The sequence below is a fragment of the Anas acuta genome, chromosome 10 (genome assembly GCF_963932015.1).
Source record: "Anas acuta chromosome 10, bAnaAcu1.1, whole genome shotgun sequence".
Classification (NCBI taxonomy): Eukaryota; Metazoa; Chordata; class Aves; order Anseriformes; family Anatidae; genus Anas; species Anas acuta.
This window is the reverse complement of record NC_088988.1, coordinates 3516955-3535607: the sequence shown is the minus strand read 5'-3', so window position 1 is coordinate 3535607 and position 18653 is coordinate 3516955. Positions and strand designations below refer to the sequence as shown.

General features: G+C 45.8%; 1 protein-coding gene across 3 annotated transcripts; it reads left to right on the top strand.

Moving 5' to 3' along the window:
* The first annotated feature begins 1565 nt into the window (after positions 1 to 1565).
* On the top strand, positions 1566 to 18238 carry KLHL36 (kelch like family member 36). Of its 3 annotated transcripts, none has more exons than XM_068693273.1 (5): positions 1566 to 1729; positions 2505 to 2583; positions 6919 to 7992; positions 8852 to 9009; positions 15235 to 18238. In XM_068693273.1, exons 1-5 carry the CDS (start codon positions 1632 to 1634, stop codon positions 15788 to 15790), a joined length of 1965 nt encoding a protein of 654 aa, XP_068549374.1. In that variant the 5' UTR covers positions 1566 to 1631; the 3' UTR covers positions 15791 to 18238. The 3 variants fall into 3 exon arrangements, with proteins under 3 accessions (XP_068549374.1, XP_068549375.1, XP_068549376.1); XM_068693274.1 differs by having other exon boundaries at positions 1572 to 1729; positions 2502 to 2583; XM_068693275.1 differs by lacking the exon at positions 1566 to 1729 and adding an exon at positions 1799 to 2055 and having other exon boundaries at positions 2502 to 2583.
* Positions 18239 to 18653: the final 415 nt, after the last annotated feature.

Genomic DNA, 18653 nt, shown 5'->3' with positions numbered 1-18653 from the left:
AACTGTTTTTAGGAACACTCTTTCTTTTTTAAAAGCCTTAATGCTGACCATTATCTGCCTTTTTTTTTTTTTCATAGTCTGCATTTATCATCCTTTGGCACTACCTCACTGCTATTTATACCTGTAACAACTGCTGGTTGTCCTTGTCTCTTCTAACTCGTTCCTCAGCTCCTGATGTTTCCTAGGGGAGAGGTGGGTGACTGAAATGTCATTTCCCTTAGAAGGAGAAAAGCTCAACCTCTTTCAGGCCTCTGTGACCCAGTAGCCGCAATGTTCAAATTGCATTCATTAGGAACTTTGTGGTTCATGCTTTTAAGCGACATATTCAACCCCCAGAAACACATGCCTTCCTTGTGGGACCAAACCTCTTCTCTTTGCTTTTTTGTCTCTGACACATCGTCATTGACTTCAAAGAAGCACATGGACTCCCTCAAGAAAATGCCTCCAGCTAGCATGAACTGCTGGATAGGTGGACTGATGTTCAGCTGAGCAAACAGGATGGCTTTGCTCAGCTGTGGTGCCCTGGGAGGTCTGATGTTCTCCTGTTCATTCAGGAAGAGGCAGCTATGAATTTACAGATCACAGTCCGCATTATGGTTGACACCAAGGTAGCTTTTTTACTCAATCCAGGAGCTGAGGAGCTTTATCCTGGGCCTCCATGGTTACGAGGGATACAGGAGAGACCAAAGCTACCCAAAACACGTCTGTTCTTCAGAACTGATGATCCATTTGACTAGTAGAAATCCATCATCACCTCTGGTTTCTCTGGGATGAAGAACCAACAGAACTGGCTGGACACAACTGCCCCAGCTCTTGGAGCAGCCACCTGCAGCAGAAGGCTGGATGACAGCTCGGTAGCTAAAGGCACTAACATTCAAGGCAACCCTAGCACACTGCTTGTTTAAAATGCCGCTGCCCTGTGCTGTACACATCCTCTACCAGTGGGATGTGGGACATGTGTCCATGCTGGGCTGTCCTAGGAGCATGTAGAGCTTTGATGTGCACACAACCTTGCCAGTTTCTGTTGTCTTGATGATAACCTCTGGAAGTTACCTTGAAATTAGCAAAGGGTTTGACTTGTAGTGTTGTAATGAAGAACTGCACCCAAATGGCAGTCTGGGGGGGTGTCTAAGAAGGGTCCACTTCTTACCCCTTCTGTGAGGAAGGAGTGCCCTGCCCGCCCTGCAGTTCACCAGTGCAATTTGTTAATTTTCCATCCCCCTGGCACGTTGCCAGCCGCAGGCCAGGGACTTTTGCCATCAAATCGTTTCAGCCCGGGTCAGACCTGATGTTCACCTGCCCCTCTTGTCACACACACACGCTGCGTACCTTAGCACCAGCTTCCAAAATAAGGCTGCCAAGCGTCCTGCACCCTCTGTAACAAATAACTGTGACACAGAACTGGCACCAAAGGGACCCAGCACCACAGGGACCCGGCACCACAGGGACCCCGCCGCCATTTCCTCACCGCTCGGGGGGCGCCTTCCCCGGCAGCCGCCTCCCGCCCGCCCTTCCCCGCCGCGGGGCTGGCGGAGCCGTGGCCCGGCCCCCGTGGCACCTCCCAGCGCCCTGCCCCGAGCCTTCCCCGCCGCCCGTTGCCTCCCTCCGGCCGGCATTTCCTCGGGCGAACCATGGCCGCGCAGGGCGGCCGGGGGAAGGCGGCAGCCACCGCCGCCGCGGGGGGCTCTGCGGCGGGGCCGCCCGCAGCCTGTGGGGACGCGGCGCTGTGGTAACTCCCCTTCCTCCTCCTTCCCTCCTTCCTTCCCTTTCTCTCCGGGCCGCGGCGGGCGGGGAACGTTGCGGGGACAGCGGCAGGAACGGCCGCAGGGCCGCGGTTTGGGCGGGGAGGCGGCCGGGGAGGGCTGCGGGGAGCGGCCCCCTCAGGAGCGGCCCCCTCAGGAGCTGCCGCCGCCCCCTGGGGCCTGCCTCGCAGCCCCGTTATTTGCGCTCGCCTTCGTTTGGTCGGTGACTGAAACGGCGTGGAAAAAAACAAACAAACAAACAAAAAACCAAAACCGCAGCGGATGCAGCTCTGGTGGCTCTGCCTGAGGCCGGGTTAGCTCCTTGCGGGGGGGAGGACCGAGGGTTGGGGGCGAGAGGGCACGGAAAGTTGTGGGTGCCCCTGGGTGCCTCAGGGTGCCCCTGGGTGCCCCAGGAGAAGCTGCCCTTCTGGGTCCGGAGCGTGGCACTGTTCACAAAGCAGCGATTTTTGCCTCTGGCAAAGCTGTAGGAGCTAACCCAGGTTTGCCGAGCTGCAGCATCGATATTTCACGCGCTCATGTTCGGTGATAGCCTAGCGCACCCCAACTTGTTGACACCAACAAACGTCAGTGAAGAGAGGGGTGAGCATCCCTCCGGGAAGGGAAAACACCTGGCTTTTTATGCCGTAACATTTTCGAGCTGCAGTCAGTCATAATCCTTTCTGTTATTTATTCAATATGTTTTTTTAGCACCTTGCAACGATCGGTGCGCTGCTAACAACTTTCTGGCTTTTGTTCTAGAAGTACTGCGGATCAGCCCGGCATGGAGGGAACCCGGCAGACCAGGATTTGTCGCCCACACAAGATAAGTGAATCCTCAAAGGTCTGTGTGTTTTCTTGTTGCATACTGAAAAACAAGTTGCAAAAATAAACAAGAGTGGTGAAAGGTTCTCTGTTAGATGGCCAGTTTTGGAGGAAGGCGAATATTCGGAGCTTTTAAAAGCAGGTATAAAAACCCTGGTCTACCTGCAGCCGTATTTTTGAAATAAGAAGTTGCTACCTAGTGATTAAAAAAAAAAAAAAAGGCAGCAGCAGCAAATGGGCATCTGCTCATCATGACTCATAACTTAAAAAAGAAACCCACATCATCACAGCACAGTATTTTCTCTACACCAAAACTTCAGTCATTAAAAGAGAGGTGTTTATTTTAGGAATTTTACATATTGATACATCTCTTAAAATCAAAGCTAGTTATAGGAGCAAAGCTAGGATTGCTTTTCAGATTTAATCTATGTTTTGTAGAAAACAGGAGCCTTGATCCCATAAGCAGTAGCAATTCTGGTGAACTCAGGATATTCTCTTGGGTTTGCAAGGCTAATTTTCTTTGTAAGGGGTCTCTGTCTGAAAAATACCGTGGTCCCAATTGGGAATCCACAGAAGGCCATCGTAAGTGACCCTTCATCCAGAATTAGGGTGATGGCCTGAGCTTTATAAAATGTTAATATAAGCAGTAGTTATGATGTTCACTTTATTTCATACCAGTGACACCTGCTCTTCAGCTCTAGTGTGAGCACTAGGTTACAGGTGCTGCAAAGAACAAACGTGGTGCTACCAAGAGTTGCTAGAATAGCTGAGTTTCAGTGCCAGTATCTGTCTTATCAAAGTTGAATGAGACAGATCTCCTTTTCTTCTGCTTCCCTGGGAGCAGTGGTACTGCATTAACAATCTGAAGAAATTGGATCTTTGAATCCAAAAGAAGTTAAAATTTTAAAAGCAATAATAATAAATGATAATAGGTAAACAGAACTAATTTTTAAAAGCATCCCTAGCAATATAGTCTTTCCCTGAGTGCTGGTCCTGTCTGCCATTTAAGTGGTTTATTCTGAATGTTAATAGTAATTCATCACATTAAAAATTAATTAACTTGACAGCATTGTTTTATTTTCTTGCTAAGACAACAGCTGTCACTATCTGTTAAACTTAGAGTTACTAGATAATACTAAAGCTGTTCTACGGAGTATAAATAGCTTGAGAAAGCTGTTTGTGTTTAATATAAAAATTGTCTTGGTTTTGGAATGTGCAGCTATCAGCTTATGTTATTTGCTCGCTGAACGAAGGAACGTGCTAAGTGGCTGAAATATGCTAATGTATTCCGAGTCCATCCAGTGCCATGCGTAGTCTTAAGCTTGATTTCTGAAGTAGCAGCAGTTCTGCATGGCAACAAGGATTTGAGGAGTACAAGTTGTTATATGTATTTGTGGTCAGGATTATGCTGCTGACTCCACAGCCGGTTAGGTAAACAGGGATCTCTGGCAGCTCTTCGGGCTGGTGTAATCTTGTTATGCACGATGGTGGTATCAGGGGATATTAGAGAGAGATCAGCCACTTACAAGGACAAGAGGGAAGATGTTTTTGGTTTAATATAATGACTTTGCCCTATGAGTCAGGCTTGGAATAGGGTGCTATGAGATAGATGTCAGTTAGTGTCTGTTGTCCTCTCCTTTATCGCAGTTGCCACAAACGTATGGTTTGTCCTCTGCCACGTTTATTCATCTTCCCACCTCCTCCACCCCTTGGGCTCTGCTTGGGCTACTGTGTGGCATCTTCATTTCTCAAGCTAAGAAAAATGAAGATAAAAACTTCACAGTCCTCAAAACCCATACTTTTCTCTGTCACATCTCTCTGGCAAGTTTATTATTCAGTGGAGGTTACTTTGTTGTCTATGCCCTAGATGCCATTTTAATTTCAGAGCATATGATGAGGCAGACTAAAGAGTTTTGGCCCAGGAAACTTAAATTTATTGAAGCCTCTCCAGTTGTATCGGTTTAACTCTGTGTACTTGCGTGTACAAAGTTAGGCCAGCAGAAGGCTTTTTGGCAGCTTGGTCTCCATTGTTTAGAAAAGAGCATAAGCAAAACTAAAGAGAAGCCACTTGGATATCACAGTAAGAGCACCCATTTGGGAAGCTACATCTGATAAAACTTCCTTTCTAGTCGGCGTCTAAACAGAGAAGCAGACAGAGGCCCAGATGCATGCTGCACTTCCTCCTGACCCGAAGTGTCAACAAATACAGCGTGATTATTAAGCGGCCCTGCAGTTTTCCAGTTTGGTGGAAAATGCAAATTCCTGTATAAACGTTAACTAGGTTTTTTGTTGTTTTTGGGGTGGGGAACAGGACTAGCTTTAAGGTGAGAAAGCATAAGCTCTCAGGGAACAATCTTGTCCCCTGCAGGTCCTTTCTGAGCCTGCCAGGTGTACAAAGGGCTGTTTTTTTTCTACAAATTCAGAACCTGATCCTCAAAGTAAATGAACAGGCTCAGTTTTGTTATAGAAGCCTGCTTCTGTAATGCATCGTGTTGTGGAAGCTTGTCTTGCTGAATGGAAATGTTTCTGCACTGGCTGAACCTTCTCTGTTGCAGCACATTTGGTTATTAATTTGGGTCTGATCATTGGCAGACTGCCTGGCAGTATACTACCAGCTGCTAAAAGGCAGACGTGGGAGGTCAGGCTCTCAAAATTGGTATTAGCTCTGGGTGATTGGCTGCCATCATGTCTGGACAGTGGTGAGCTGTGCACGTTAATCCTGGTTATCTGGTTGTATAAAAGCACAATTACCAAATTATTAAACCCAGAGTGTGTATCTAGAGTGAGGTTGCATGCAGGGGAAAAAAAAAATTGGCTCTAGGACTTGAACTTTTCTCATCCAGGTGGGTAGAGAAGTTGTCTCACCATGATTTAACCAAGCCATTAATGGCTTAGCCAGACAGAAATCATCATGTGCTTTCTGCTCAGGAAGCTGGGAACGCCAAGGATATTTAGGACTTCTAAAGCAGTAAGGGAGGAGCAGCAGTCTGGGAAAGGAAAGGCTGAATGTCTGGGAGGCTTGAAGAGACCTCAGGCCATCTGTGTGTCTGTTTCCAGTACGGATATGGACTGAGGCCCCTTTTCGGGGTGTTACTTCTAGGAGTGCAGTCTGAAGGTATAGAACCGGGCAAGATTCAGAGTCCTACAACCAGAGCTGTTTAAAGCTACTGTTGGTACAACATAAAGGTGTGCTTCCTTTCCACCCCCTTTGGTTTCTTCTGCATGTTCTTACAGGCTCTGCAACTCTGTCTGTTTTGGATTTGGTAATTAAAGTTATGTATTTGCATTTAACTTAACCTGGCTTTTAGTAAGAGAGATCACAAGGTAACTGACTGTACCATAGAGCATTCCATTCCCTCTGTAGGATGGTCCTAAAAACAGTATCACTTGACATGCTGGAGCGAACAGCCCCTTCAGTAAATGCTGTGCAGGACATTCAAGGGGTAACAAGACATCTTCCTTTTGGTGGTTCTTAAGGCTGGTAACATGAGTCTGTGAGAAAGGAGGGACCACTGGCTGCCTCAGAAGCTCCATGGCACGTACAGAGCTAGGGGGAAGAATGCCTGGACCAGAACGGTCCCAGAAGGGCACTCAACAGACGCATTCCGAAGGCATTTTCCCTTGTCTTTAAAAGAAAATTTTTTTCATTTGTTGCAAAGTTGCATTTGTTAAAACAAAAACTACCTTGGCTTCTGGAAGCGTGTAGTAGTCTTACGGGGATAAGTCATCCACATGTGTGGCTTTGCACATAAATAAACAGCTATTATTTCTGAATGCAGTGTGTGTGTCTGGAATAATATGGAAAGAAAGAGGACTTTTACCCTAACGAGCTCACCAATGCACAGTTCTGACAAGATTTAGGAGGGGGTAGCTGTCAAGAAAGCACTAACGTGGGCTGAATGAAAACTTGGCGTGTTGCTCTGCGTGTGTCTCCCACTCCAGATACTTAGCAAGCAGCTTAGTTGTGAAGAAGTCATTTGAGGGACAAAAAAGAAAGGAAATGTCAGCAAGATGTCTGGAAGACAATGAGTGGAAGAGTTTCAGAAAACTCAGCCTGTATAAATCATCAGGGAGGAGGTTTGGATTCAGTGTGGTGGAGGAAGTAGGAGTGAATTATATCAAAAATGGGTAGTAGGAAGTGGGAAGATTCTGCTTAGGCCATTCAAAGTAAAGGTGAGGAGCTTGGGCTGGTAATATGTTGTGTTCCAATTGCTTCAAATCAGAATTTGTTATTTGTGTACAACATAAATAACTTTTTCTTCTGTTTGAATATATCAAAGGGGAAAATGCTTTGCAAACACTGATTTTTATCTTGGTGAAGACAACGTGTGGTACTCCTGTGTGTTTATTCCAGGTGTACAGATGGGACGACCACTCTAGTCTGGTCCTTCAGAGTCTGAATGAGCAGAGGCACCGAGGCCTCTTCTGCGATATTGTCCTCGTGGTGGATGAGCAGAGGGTCCCTGCCCATCGGAACCTCCTCGCTGTTTGCAGTGACTACTTCAACTCCATGTTCACCATTGGCATGCGAGAAGCCCACCAAAAAGAAGTTGAGCTCTTTGGAGCCTCTTACATCGGTCTGAAGGCGGTGGTGGACTTCCTTTATGGCAGCGAGCTCTCTTTAGATGGAGGCAACATTGATTACGTGCTGGAAACAGCTCACCTGCTGCAGATCTGGAAGGTGGTCGACTTCTGCTGTGAGTACCTTGAGAATGAAGTCAGTGAGGAGAACTACCTGTACCTGCAGGAGCTCGCCTCTATCTACAACCTGAAGCGCCTTGACTCCTACATTGATTCCTTCATCCTGCAGAACTTCGGCACCCTGTCCTTCACCCCGGACTTCCTGCAGAACATTTCCCTGCAGAAATTGTGCCAGTACCTGGACAGCAGCAATGTGCAGCAGGAGTGTGAGCATGACTTGCTGCAGGCTGCCTTGCAGTGGCTTACCCAGTACCCAGAAAGGGAGAACGAGGCTTACCAGGTTCTGGATAACATCCACTTCCCCTTGATACCTAAAAGCGATCTCCTCCACCGCGTCAAGCCCGCTGTGTGCTCTCTCCTTCCCAAAGAAGCAAACTGCGAGGGGTTTATAGAGGAGGCAGTGAACTACCACAACAACGTTACCGCTCAGCCAGTGCTGCAAAACAAGCGGACGGCTCTGCGGACCTGTGAGGAGAGGCTGCTCTTTGTGGGTGGGGAGGTTTCCGAGCGGTGCCTGGAACTGAGTGACGATACCTGCTTCCTGGATGTGCGAAAGGGGCAGTGGGTAGCAGAGACCCCTCTCCCAGCCAGGAGAAGTCACCACTGTGTTGCAGTCCTGGGAGGCTTCATCTTCATAGCCGGGGGCAGCTTTTCAAGGGACAACGGAGGGGATGCAGCTTCAAATCTCCTTTATAGGTATGATCCCCGCTGTAACCAGTGGATAAAGGTGAGACTTAAGCTGTATTATTTCTCTGCCTAAAGTTGTTGATGTTTAGGGTGTTTTCTTCCTTTTTGATGGAAGGGCTGGCATGTAGGTATAGCTAATGGGCAGCGACACTTGCAAACAGAAAATTGAGTTACCGAAGTGGAGAAGCAGCTACTTGAATGTCTAGTGGGGATGCTTAAGTCATGCACGCAGCATGAGTGTTTGGGAGAGGTTTTCAGCATCACTTGGGAAGTGGGCGTCTGAATTATAAAACTCCTGGCCAACCTCCACCTGCAACCCTTTAAATTACTTCTGGGAATAGTGCTAACATGAACCTGGAGGTGATCGTTTAGTTCATCTTTCCCAAGCAGTAGCTTACATAATTAAATCAAAAATGGGTCTAATGCAAAAAGAAAATGTCTCTGACATTTGTGAAGCGTCTCTGTGCTCTGTCTTAGAACAGGTTATTCACTTACCACTTACAGTCCTGCTGTAAAACCCTGCAGCCCGTGCAGGACCTGTAAAATGTTATGTTGTTCCTATGTTTCCAGCCAATCATCCTGTGCAATTCAGTTGTGGTTTTGATTGCTTCCAATGTACATTACTTGCCAAGTTTTGGAAGGTGGTCTGTGTAACGCTGAGGCATTTATAGAGTGTCCTGGCTCTCAGATGCTTTCTCTTGTCCCCTTTTTTGACAAGGGGTGCTATGAAACATGCTTCTGCAGGAAAAACAACAGTATTTTGTGAATATGATGGATAAAAACGAGTAGCTCAAATAATAAACATGAAGAAGCAACTATCCTATCCTCAGACATGAATATACGTCAAGTTGGCTTGCTTTCCAGATGCTTGAAGATGTCAACATGTTGTTTTTTGACAGGTTGCCTCCATGAGACAGCGTCGTGTAGATTTCTACCTGGGAGCCATTGGCGACATGCTGGTAGCCGTTGGTGGCAGGAATGAAAACGGGGCGCTTTCTTCTGTGGAGACCTACAGCCCCCAGAAGGATTCGTGGTCCTATATAGCAGGCTTGCCGAGGTAACGGGGGCATTTGGAAAGGTGTTTGAGAACTGGCAGTGGCGGGAGCTCAGTGACTTAGCTGATGAATGGGTATCCCTTGGAGGGAAGCAAGGAGAAATGTTGTCAGCATCATGTTATCAGCAAGTAACAAACCGTATCAGCAGGGGTTATTTGAGCAGCCATCTCTTCCAGGCAATGCTCTTCGTGTCAGCTTGACTGGGTTTAATTTCTGTCCCGAGGTACATCTGAAGGATGGAAGGGAGAGACCTTGAAATTTCTGCACACTGTTCTCAAAATATTTTCCCTGAGGTCACTCGGAGTTGTGTCTTTTCAGAGGCACTGTTGAGATGGTGATCAGAGGCTTTTATAATTTGTTTTGTCTTGCATTGTCACCTCTTGATTCTTGAATCAACATCTGAGTGGTAAAAATTGTGTGACAGAGTTCCATTTGCAAACAGCTCTTCAGATTCTGTAATATTTTAATCTTGAAAATGACAGGGGCATTGGCTATAACGGATGGTATTTGCATCGTGCCTGCAACTTCAGCAGCACTGCTTGCTTCCTTGTCAGAACCGCTGACGAGATGCTTGCAGTGTGATATTGGAGTTCGGGGCTTTTTCCCTCGTTCCCTTAGCTGCAGAGCCACAGGCAGCCAGTGAGGGCACAGAAGCCTGCTGCCCAGTTCTATTTTGGGCAGGTGCTGCAATGCGAGGCTGAGCCAGGCTAACAGCTGGGCTCGAGTGCTCTTAAGAAGCAGGATGCTTTTTCTTTCTGCTCACACAGGCAAATCTAACAGTCGAGGCTAAACGCCACGCTCTTTCCTGGGAAGCTGTGTATGACAGAATCTTTTGTTCCTAAGCCCTTCTGTTAATTGGGATGGGCTGCGAGAGCCTGGTAACAACTCACAGAAATTGTAGCACAGCTTTTTTGGTAGCATTTTCAAAGAAATGTGGATGTGACCTGACTGATTTCTATGTTGCTAGAAAAAACACTCACTTTAGAACAGGTAAGGATATCTTTTTCCCAGTGTATAAATGGTCCTGGGGAAGCTCGTGTGGCTGGCCCAAGCTGGCCAGGCTGCTGGCTGTCTGAAAAGGGGCAGTCTCACCTCTGTGTTCCTTCCAAAATCTTGGTGTTGGCTTTGGGAATTTTGCAGCTGCAGCAGTTATAAATGAACTTTGCTTTCTCGGGGTGTGAATTTTTCATGAAATTGCCCAGCTGATCCACTCAGATTAGCAAAAGTTCCCCTGCATAGACCCCATTTACGTTGGATCACCTGATTTAAACTGCAGAGTTAGGCTGTAGTACAGCAACTATTTTTAATTACTGCTGCATTCCAAAGAAACGGTTTTGTGTCCTCTCTTCCTGCCTGCTCTGTCTGGGTCCTGCGCTCAGTCCCCCGTGCCAGCTCAGGTGTTTGTGCAGCTGCACAGGGAACTGGTTCGTTTCCCAATTTCCCATGTAGCTGCTCTCTTGCATGTTAATATGGCTTAAGTTAGATTTTAATGGACACTTAGAGAGGGCTGAAAATCTAAATGTACTCTCCTGTTTGAGAGCTTTTCTGTCAGGCAATACAATGTTAGCAACCACTGCTCTTCTACACAGCAGGAATAAAGTGGCAAGAACTTCATGCAGGTTGCAAAAGGCAAAAATCAGCATAAAGGCGAGCAACAAAGAAGAAGTGTTTCGAAACAGAAAGACAAGCAAATGCTGCTGGAGCTCGGAGAGGTGTGGCTGGCTGCTGGAAGGGGTCTGGGCAGTCCTTTGCTGATGTACTTCAGCTGTATTTGCTGAGAGCAGTGGAAGGATGAGAGAGAATTCTGTGCTCTGCTCAAGATTGGAGAAAACACGCTGGTTTTGCTTCTGGGTGCTCCTGTCTTCCCTTCAGCACGTTCTCGATATGATTTCTCTTTTCCTTCCCATCATATGATTTTGTTCCTCATTTTTTTTTTTTAACCCAAAGGACATCTTGGTGAGGGACTTTTAATAAGGGCATGTAGTGATAGGACAGGGGGTAATGACTTTAAGCTGAAAGAGGGTAGATTTAGGTTAGGTATTAGGAAGAAACTCTTTACTCTGAGGGTGGTGAGGCTCAGGCTGCCCAGAAGCAGTGGCTGCCTCAGCCCTGGCAGCGCCCAAGGCCAGGCTGGATGAAGTTTGGGCAGCCTGGACTGGGGCAGGGATCCCTGCCCATGATAAAGGGGTGGAACTGAGGATCTTTAAGGTCCCTTCCAACCCAAACCATTCTGTGATCTTCCCCAGCTGAGATCTAAGTGAGTCTTTTCTCCTCACATAGAGGAACTTAGAGGTTCCAGTCCTCTGCATCCCAGCTGTCTGATCAGGCAACACGTCTTTGTACAGCCTTTTGGTTTCCTGCATTCTTCTGTCATCTTCCCTCTGAAGAGAACATGTGCAGCTTTTTGTCCTCCTAGGTGCATGGCCACCAGAAGCAGGCACTCTGCCCATGGCTCTGGATTTTTTTTCTCTGGCTGTACTAAGCCAAGGAATAGTTTTCCAGGCAGTTGCTGAAGCAAAAGGCTCCTGTTAAGTCATTCTAGGGAGTTGTCTTACATAGTTTGGTTTGAGTTGCGTGGTGTTGGACTCTCAGAGGTTACGTTTGTTAAAGATTCTACTCTGAGCATGCAGAAAAGGTTTAATGATTTTTTTCCAAGGGTTATAGCTTGCCTTGAGTGGGAAGATTCTCAGGGGAACAGCGATGGTTGCAGCCTTGACACAGAGCCCTCCTGTCCACTGCCTGATTCTGCATCCACGGAGCTGTACGCAGGAACAGGAATGCTCATCTGAGGAAGAGCTTTTCAGGCTCTTTTTTTCCCTCTTTTCTTCCTCCCTGCCCTGACAGGGCCAAAATACCACGTTGTTTCCCTGACCAAATTCTTGGAAGGAGCTGAGCTGTTGGGACTGAAGCGGTGCTGTCTTACCGGAGAGGAAAGCACAGCATCTTGGGGCAGATGCTTAACGTGGAAAACTTTAGCTAAGCCAACTCAGCGAAACACACAGTCCAAGTCTGCTACAAGTGAGACCTGGTCAAAGTCTGCTAAAAGCGTTTTGCTCATTAGGGCCTTGGCTGTGCAATACTTTTCCCATTCTTAGGAGACGTCCTCTCTTTTAGCCACTTTCCCAGGCTCGTTGGGAGCAGTTGCTGCCGTAGTTTCTAGCCCAGAAGGGAACAGCAGTGAGTCCAGGCTTGGCTGAGCAGAAGTTTGTGCAACGTATTCTTGAGCAGACCTTGAAAAAGCCTGCTGCAGACATCAGTGAAATTAATGGAGTGGCCCTAGGTGAAAGTTTGGCAGAACAACTGACGGCAGCTGTGTAAGGAAATGTGTTGCAGCAGGTTAACAAATGATGGTATCTGCTCTGCTAGTCGTGTCACGAATAATCTCGCTGGGTTGCAACAGGTGGACATTGGGATTCTGAGCAAGCCCAGCTTGCCAGGACTTTGCTTGGAACTGGGGATTCCCAAAGCTTTATCGGGCTGGGCCACGTGTGTGGCGTTTCTCCTGCTTAAGAAAATAAATCCCAGATACTCTGGGGCTCACTGAATGGTGTCCCTGTGACAGAAGCTGTAATTTTTGCAGCATTATGTCTGGGAAAGTAATTCAAAATTGGCAGTTGACTCTAATAGTTATTCTGAACTGAAACTTCATTCTCCTTAATGCCTTTATCTATTATTTTTTTTGGCCACTCCTGTAGCTGCTGCTGCCAAAATGCTCTTTGCTTTCTGTCAGTGGGTTTCTGGACCCGTGGTATTGACACATCCTGTTCTGTTGCAGATTTGGAAATGCTGGTGTTCAAACCACAGGGCTTATCTAGAGGGTTCTTACTGATTTTTTTTCAATTTGCACACTATATTTTGTGCAGTTTTCTGTTAACGTGAAGCCAGGTATGTGCAGTCGTGGATGGGCTTTTCAGAAATGAGGCTGAGTGAAACACCTCTCGCCTGTTTCACCAGATGATCTCCCTGTATTGGAAAACAACAACTTGATGGGCAATTTTGTGCTTCAGATATGATTGCCTCTTTCCAATTGCTGTCGGAGCTATTGCTGTTTGCTGGACGTACCCATTGATTGAGGGGATAAAGAAAAGCATCGGGGCTTTTTCTGAGGCTGTTTATGCTACACTGCTTGTGCTTGAGAGGGAGTGCCTATTGCTTGCTTATGTGGAGAGAATTATCTTTCCTGGTAGCGGAGGAAAATATTTAGTCTGCTTCTCTAAATGTCACTGGAGTTTTTCATAACTTATGCTTTATGTTGGTGGTGGGGGTGTTTTTTGTTGTTATTTTTGCTTGTTTTCAAGCGTTGTCCATCCTTACTTCCCAGATAAGTACTCTACCTTTTAAGACCCCTTCCTGTGTACATAAAGAAGCAAAGACAACCTGCCTGTGTGCCTCTGGAGGTTTATGCTCCCAGTTCTTGTTCCTAAGAGACCACAAACAAGGTAGAGCAGCATCTCTCTACGCTACACCTGCCACAGCATTTCTGGCAGGTGCCAAAACAGGCAGGCACGTGATCAGGGAATTTCACATCAAACAGGCGCACCAGGCACGAGTTACATTCTTCCACGGGTAGGCAGATTGCGAGCTGTGGAATTTCTGAGTTGCCTTTTTGGTTAAGATCTCATAACTATGCCTTAGTCCTTTTAGTTTTTTTTTCATTTTTCTGAGTGGCTAAGAAGCAGGGTAAGTTGTCTCTTCAAGGTCTCCAGGGATGGTGCTCAGCCCCCATAGCTGCAATGCCTGTCCTGGCCGCTCAGCATTCTTAGGCCAAGTGTGTCAAGGTTTTTTTCTGTTTCTTGTAGCAGGAGCTTGTTAAAATATCTGATTCAGACACTGGTCAGGGATCAGAAGCCTTGGTAGGCATACAGGATAATAAACATCTTAGCTTTTCTCAGAAGTATCATGCTTTAAGGGTAAATGTGGGTTTTCTTTCTATTCCACCTTTTCTCCTGGCACAGAAGTGCTTGGCACTTCTTTGATGAAGCAGCTATGATACAGTTTGTGTAGCTGAGATGAACTATTACAGTACAAAATGAAAACAGCTTAAGGATCTATCCACATCGAGTTTTGAGCATGTTCAGGCACAGTTCAAAAGCATTCCAGGCTCAAGTAATGCTAACGTAGGTTTGTCTGCCATAGAGGTTGAGTTGTTGAGTCCTTGACTACAAAGGATGGTAGCAGAGGCTCAGGAGTGCAGCATGAAGTGTATGTTGCTCTGCAGCCCTGTGGGTATTAAATTGTTTGGGCTCTTTGTGTCAACGTGTGAGCCAGTTTGCTGTGGCTGGTGCTATTTCTTTTAAAAAGGAGAAAAAAAGGTATGTGCAGGAAGGGTATCTTCAAGGAGGCCGAGGTTGTTCCTTCCCTTAGTGTTCCAAGAGCTCAAAAGGTCTCAGTCAGAAATATCCTAGTGTGAAGTTAACAGCCGCAACAATTAGGTTTGCAGTGCCTTTATTATACATCGAAGAGGTTTTCTCTCTGCCCTGTGGAAACGGCGTGTGTGAAGTTGGCTTCTGCCATCTCATTTTGTCTTATTTGAAATGTGATCTCTGCTTAAAGTCTGTTCCTTTGTCGTGGGGTGACCAGAGAAGTTATCACCTGTGAAGCAGAAGTGGTAGAGCAGGTAGATGGCACACAAAAAGGACACTGTGTGTGTCATGACCATGAATACGTGGTGCTGTGAACACTGGTGGGCAAGAAACACAATTCATGACCCTTGAAGCTGTGAAAGGGAACAGCAACAGTGGTTTTGTTGTTGTTTTTTCTTGGCTAATTGCTACTGGTAAGTCTGAGAGGTGTCATGATTATTTCTTCTTTCTGTCATAGAACCCCTTGCTGAGATGTGGATTTTTTCCTCTCTGACACTCTCACACTGATCCAACCCAAGCTCTGGAGCAGGAAAATGGGAGTGGAGGCCATGGCACCTCTGGGTTACCTCTGTTCTGTGACACTGCAGAGGATGCCTTAAAAAGTGGTTGTCTTACCTTGGTGCTCTGTAGCAACCAGGTATGAAGAGGATGCCTTAAAAAGTGGTTGTCAAACCTTCACACTCTGCAGAGCAGCATGAAGCAGTGTGAATAAGAGTAGTTACTGGGTAACTAAGCAGCTTAGGAATTCTTCCATCTGTAGTTACTGTTTATTTCTCTTCTTTAGTACCAGTCCTTGTTGAATGCTCGTGTATTTGGATGAAATCCACCAGCACAAAGTCAGATTGTTTCTGTTGCCTGTCCCAGGTTTACCTACGGCCATGCCGGCACAGTCTACAAGGAATTTGTGTACATTTCGGGAGGCCACGACTACCAGATTGGCCCCTACAGAAAAAATCTTCTGTGTTACGATTACCGCACGGATGTTTGGGAGGAGAAGAGGCCGATGATCACCGCCCGGGGCTGGCACAGCATGTGCACCTTGCAGGACAGCATCTACTCCATCGGCGGCAGCGACGACAACATAGAAACCATGGCCCGTTTTGACATCTTGAGTGTGGAGTCCTACAGCCCACAGTGTAACCAGTGGACCAGAGTTGCTCCTCTGCTGCAAGCTAACAGTGAGTCAGGGGTGGCTGTTTGGGAAGGCAAAATTTATATACTTGGAGGCTACAGCTGGGAAGAAACGGTCTTCTCCAAGACGGTCCAGGTTTATGATAAGGAGAAAAATAAGTGGTACAAAGGAACTGATCTACCCAAAGCGATCGCTGGTGTGTCCGCGTGTGTCTGTGCGTTGAAACCCAAAACAGAGGACAAAAAGAAAAAGACAAAAACAAAAAAGCATCAAGATCGAGGAAGATGACTACTTCTGGATAACCACCCTTTGGTGGTTGACCCCGAAAGAACCTTGTATTTATCATTTCTTTCTAACCTTGATTCTTTATTCTTCTTTTTAAATGGGGGGGTGGGAGGGGAAGACATCTTCTGAAGCCTCAGAAATGTACAGTTGAATGTGCTTTTTGGATTAAGCTCATATTTAAGGCAAAAAACAAGAAAAACCAAAAAGTCCCTCCTACTGTATAAGGGATGGCGTGGCAAAAGAGGTTATGCTGATCTCCTGAATGTTAAGGATTAGGCTTTTACATCTGTGGTTCATGGCATTTCCACACACGTCATATTATCTTGACATTTTTAAAATAAGGTTGAATCTTTGGCTGAGATGATAATGTCAAGGGTGAGGAGGGGCAGAGTAGTAAGCGATCGGTTGGAAGTTACAGAGCGTTTCAAAGGAACTTGGAAGGAACTGCTCTGAAAAAATGAAACATCTTCGATGTTGTAAGTCTTGAATTTTTGTAACATTAAAGTCCATTTCCAATACGTCCTTGAGTTGTTAGTATCAGATTTCTGGAACATGTGAGTGTTCAAAGGAAATATTCTTCAGGTGAATGCAGGTCAGATCAGCTCAGAGCACAAGAAACTCCACTGTGCTCTTAAGATCAAGAGGGTCTTATTTATTGTGTGGCCAGAGAATAGCTGGGGCTGGTTTGGGCTCTGACAGATAGCATGGTGAGCTTTGAAATCTAGGGGGCAATGTGACTTTTGTATCCCTCATTGCAACACTTTCCGTATCTAGACACAATAGCGAGAATTTTTTAGGCTTTAAAATGTGCCCTGGAAAGAGGGAGAGGAACCCCTTTAAAGAAGTTGAAACAAGATTTGAGGATGTGGATGGAAACAGCACAGTTTGCTTTGAGCTTCAAAGCAGACGGAACCGATAGAGCTCGCTATGAGTTTGGGGTTTGCTTTTAATGGGGTACAGAGGGTAGGGAAATGGCAGGAGGATTCTTTAGCTAAGTGTGAAGCAAGAGTATGTCCTTCCCCAGCCCTGCCCAGCTGTACAAGCTGGGATTTGCTTCATTTAACTTGGACCTCGCAGAGGTCACAGCTGCTAGCCAGTGGGAGCAGGGGCCCGTACTGGACTTGTCCGCTGTCAAGCAGCAGATTAACCAGGATGATTAATTGGGGCTCAGCAATCCTGAGGAAAAGCAACTCACTTTCTGCCTGAGCTAGTCGCTCCTACTTTCCTCCTTTTTCAAATTCAGATTGGCTTCTCATGAGAGTAGCCTTTTCTAATGGGTTTTGTGGGGACCCCACGCCATCAGGTGTGCAACAGAGCCTTTCCCTAGTGGGTTCTGAAAGAAGAAACCTAAAATATGCTCGGGACCATACTTGGGATCCAGACAGCAGGACCAAACTAAAATCTGCTAGATCCTGTGTCACACTATCCTCTGCATACCAAGTAAAGAGATTTCTGCCCCAAGTGTTGGTTCACCCTCTACAAACACAGCTGATTCTGCTGCAGATATTAAAATTCCCCGACTGTCTGGCCAGCTTGCAGGCATTCACCCTGGGGCGTTTTACAAATGTACCTCTTGTTCACAAGGAGTCGATCACCAGCAATCTGATACAACCACTTCAGTTACTGTAATAATGCCAGGCCACAGAGTTAAGATTCCCCCTTCCCCAAAATAAGTTTTTAGAAAGTTTTTAAAAACTTTTATACTTTTTTATAACGCATTTTGCTAACTCCAGTCTCTTGTTTGCCATATATTATATTATTTACTACGGAGGCTACCGCTCCGTTCTTGTGGCCCTGTTGTTGCTGTCAGGAACTCCTAATTTGACGGATCTTTTAGTCTTTGTGTAGTTGGTTGGGATGTGCTGCAGCTGTTAGAGCAGCATTTGCATTCCCAGCATTGTCAGGCAGTCAGCTATAATTGTAACTAGCGGACGGCCTCTGCACTGACAGCCCAGCTCGCCAGACACGCTAATAAACACGGTTTATTTTCAGCTATTGGGGATCTGTTGAGTGGTTTGATTTAAAGTTCTGCCGGGGAACAATTGATTGTAGTTATTTTTTATTTTCTCAGTCCTTCCTGCACCTCTCTCCTGCGCGCCATAGCCCCATATTTCACATTTGCCCCTTTTTCCACCTGGTGTACATATGGCTGATACCTTGCTAATATCCTGCTACCCTCCCAATTTTATTTTTTTTAAGGTTGTATTTTTTTTTTTTATTTTGGTAACTATTTACCTCATTAATTGGAAAACACTAAGAGAACATTTTTGCACTTACCATCATTTGAACCTCTTGTAATGCAGAGAAGTCTCACGTTGCAAGAACCTATTTGTGTTGGAAGAGGTACCTCTGAACAAACTTCAAGTGCAAGGAAGTCACAGGTGTCTTCTTCAGTGCTAAGAAAAAAAAACGAGTTGAAATGAATTTTGGGAAACTCCTTAAGTTTTTTTTTTTTTAAAAAAAAGCTGAAGGAATTGGTCTCATTTGCATTAATGGATTTGTTTTAAAGCTTTTGTACACTGCATGAGGTAATTGATATTCATTTTTTTAATTCTAAAAACTAAAATTAAAAAAAAAAATTTGGTTATGACAAACTCGTTAACGAGTTGATTTTTGTTTTGTTTTGGTTTTTTTTATATCTGAAATCCTTGCTATGTTGACTGACAGCTACTTAACTTTTGGGGACATTTTCATGTGTAAGTATAAAACAAATTTCAAAGACTCGCTTTGTTTTTATTAATGGGTTACTTGTTACTATATTTCCTCCTTCCCTCCCTACCCCCTTTTCATTAAATGTGTTTATGTATTACATTAATGCCTGGAACAAATAAATCCAGTTTAGAATATTGTATTCATCACTGCCTGA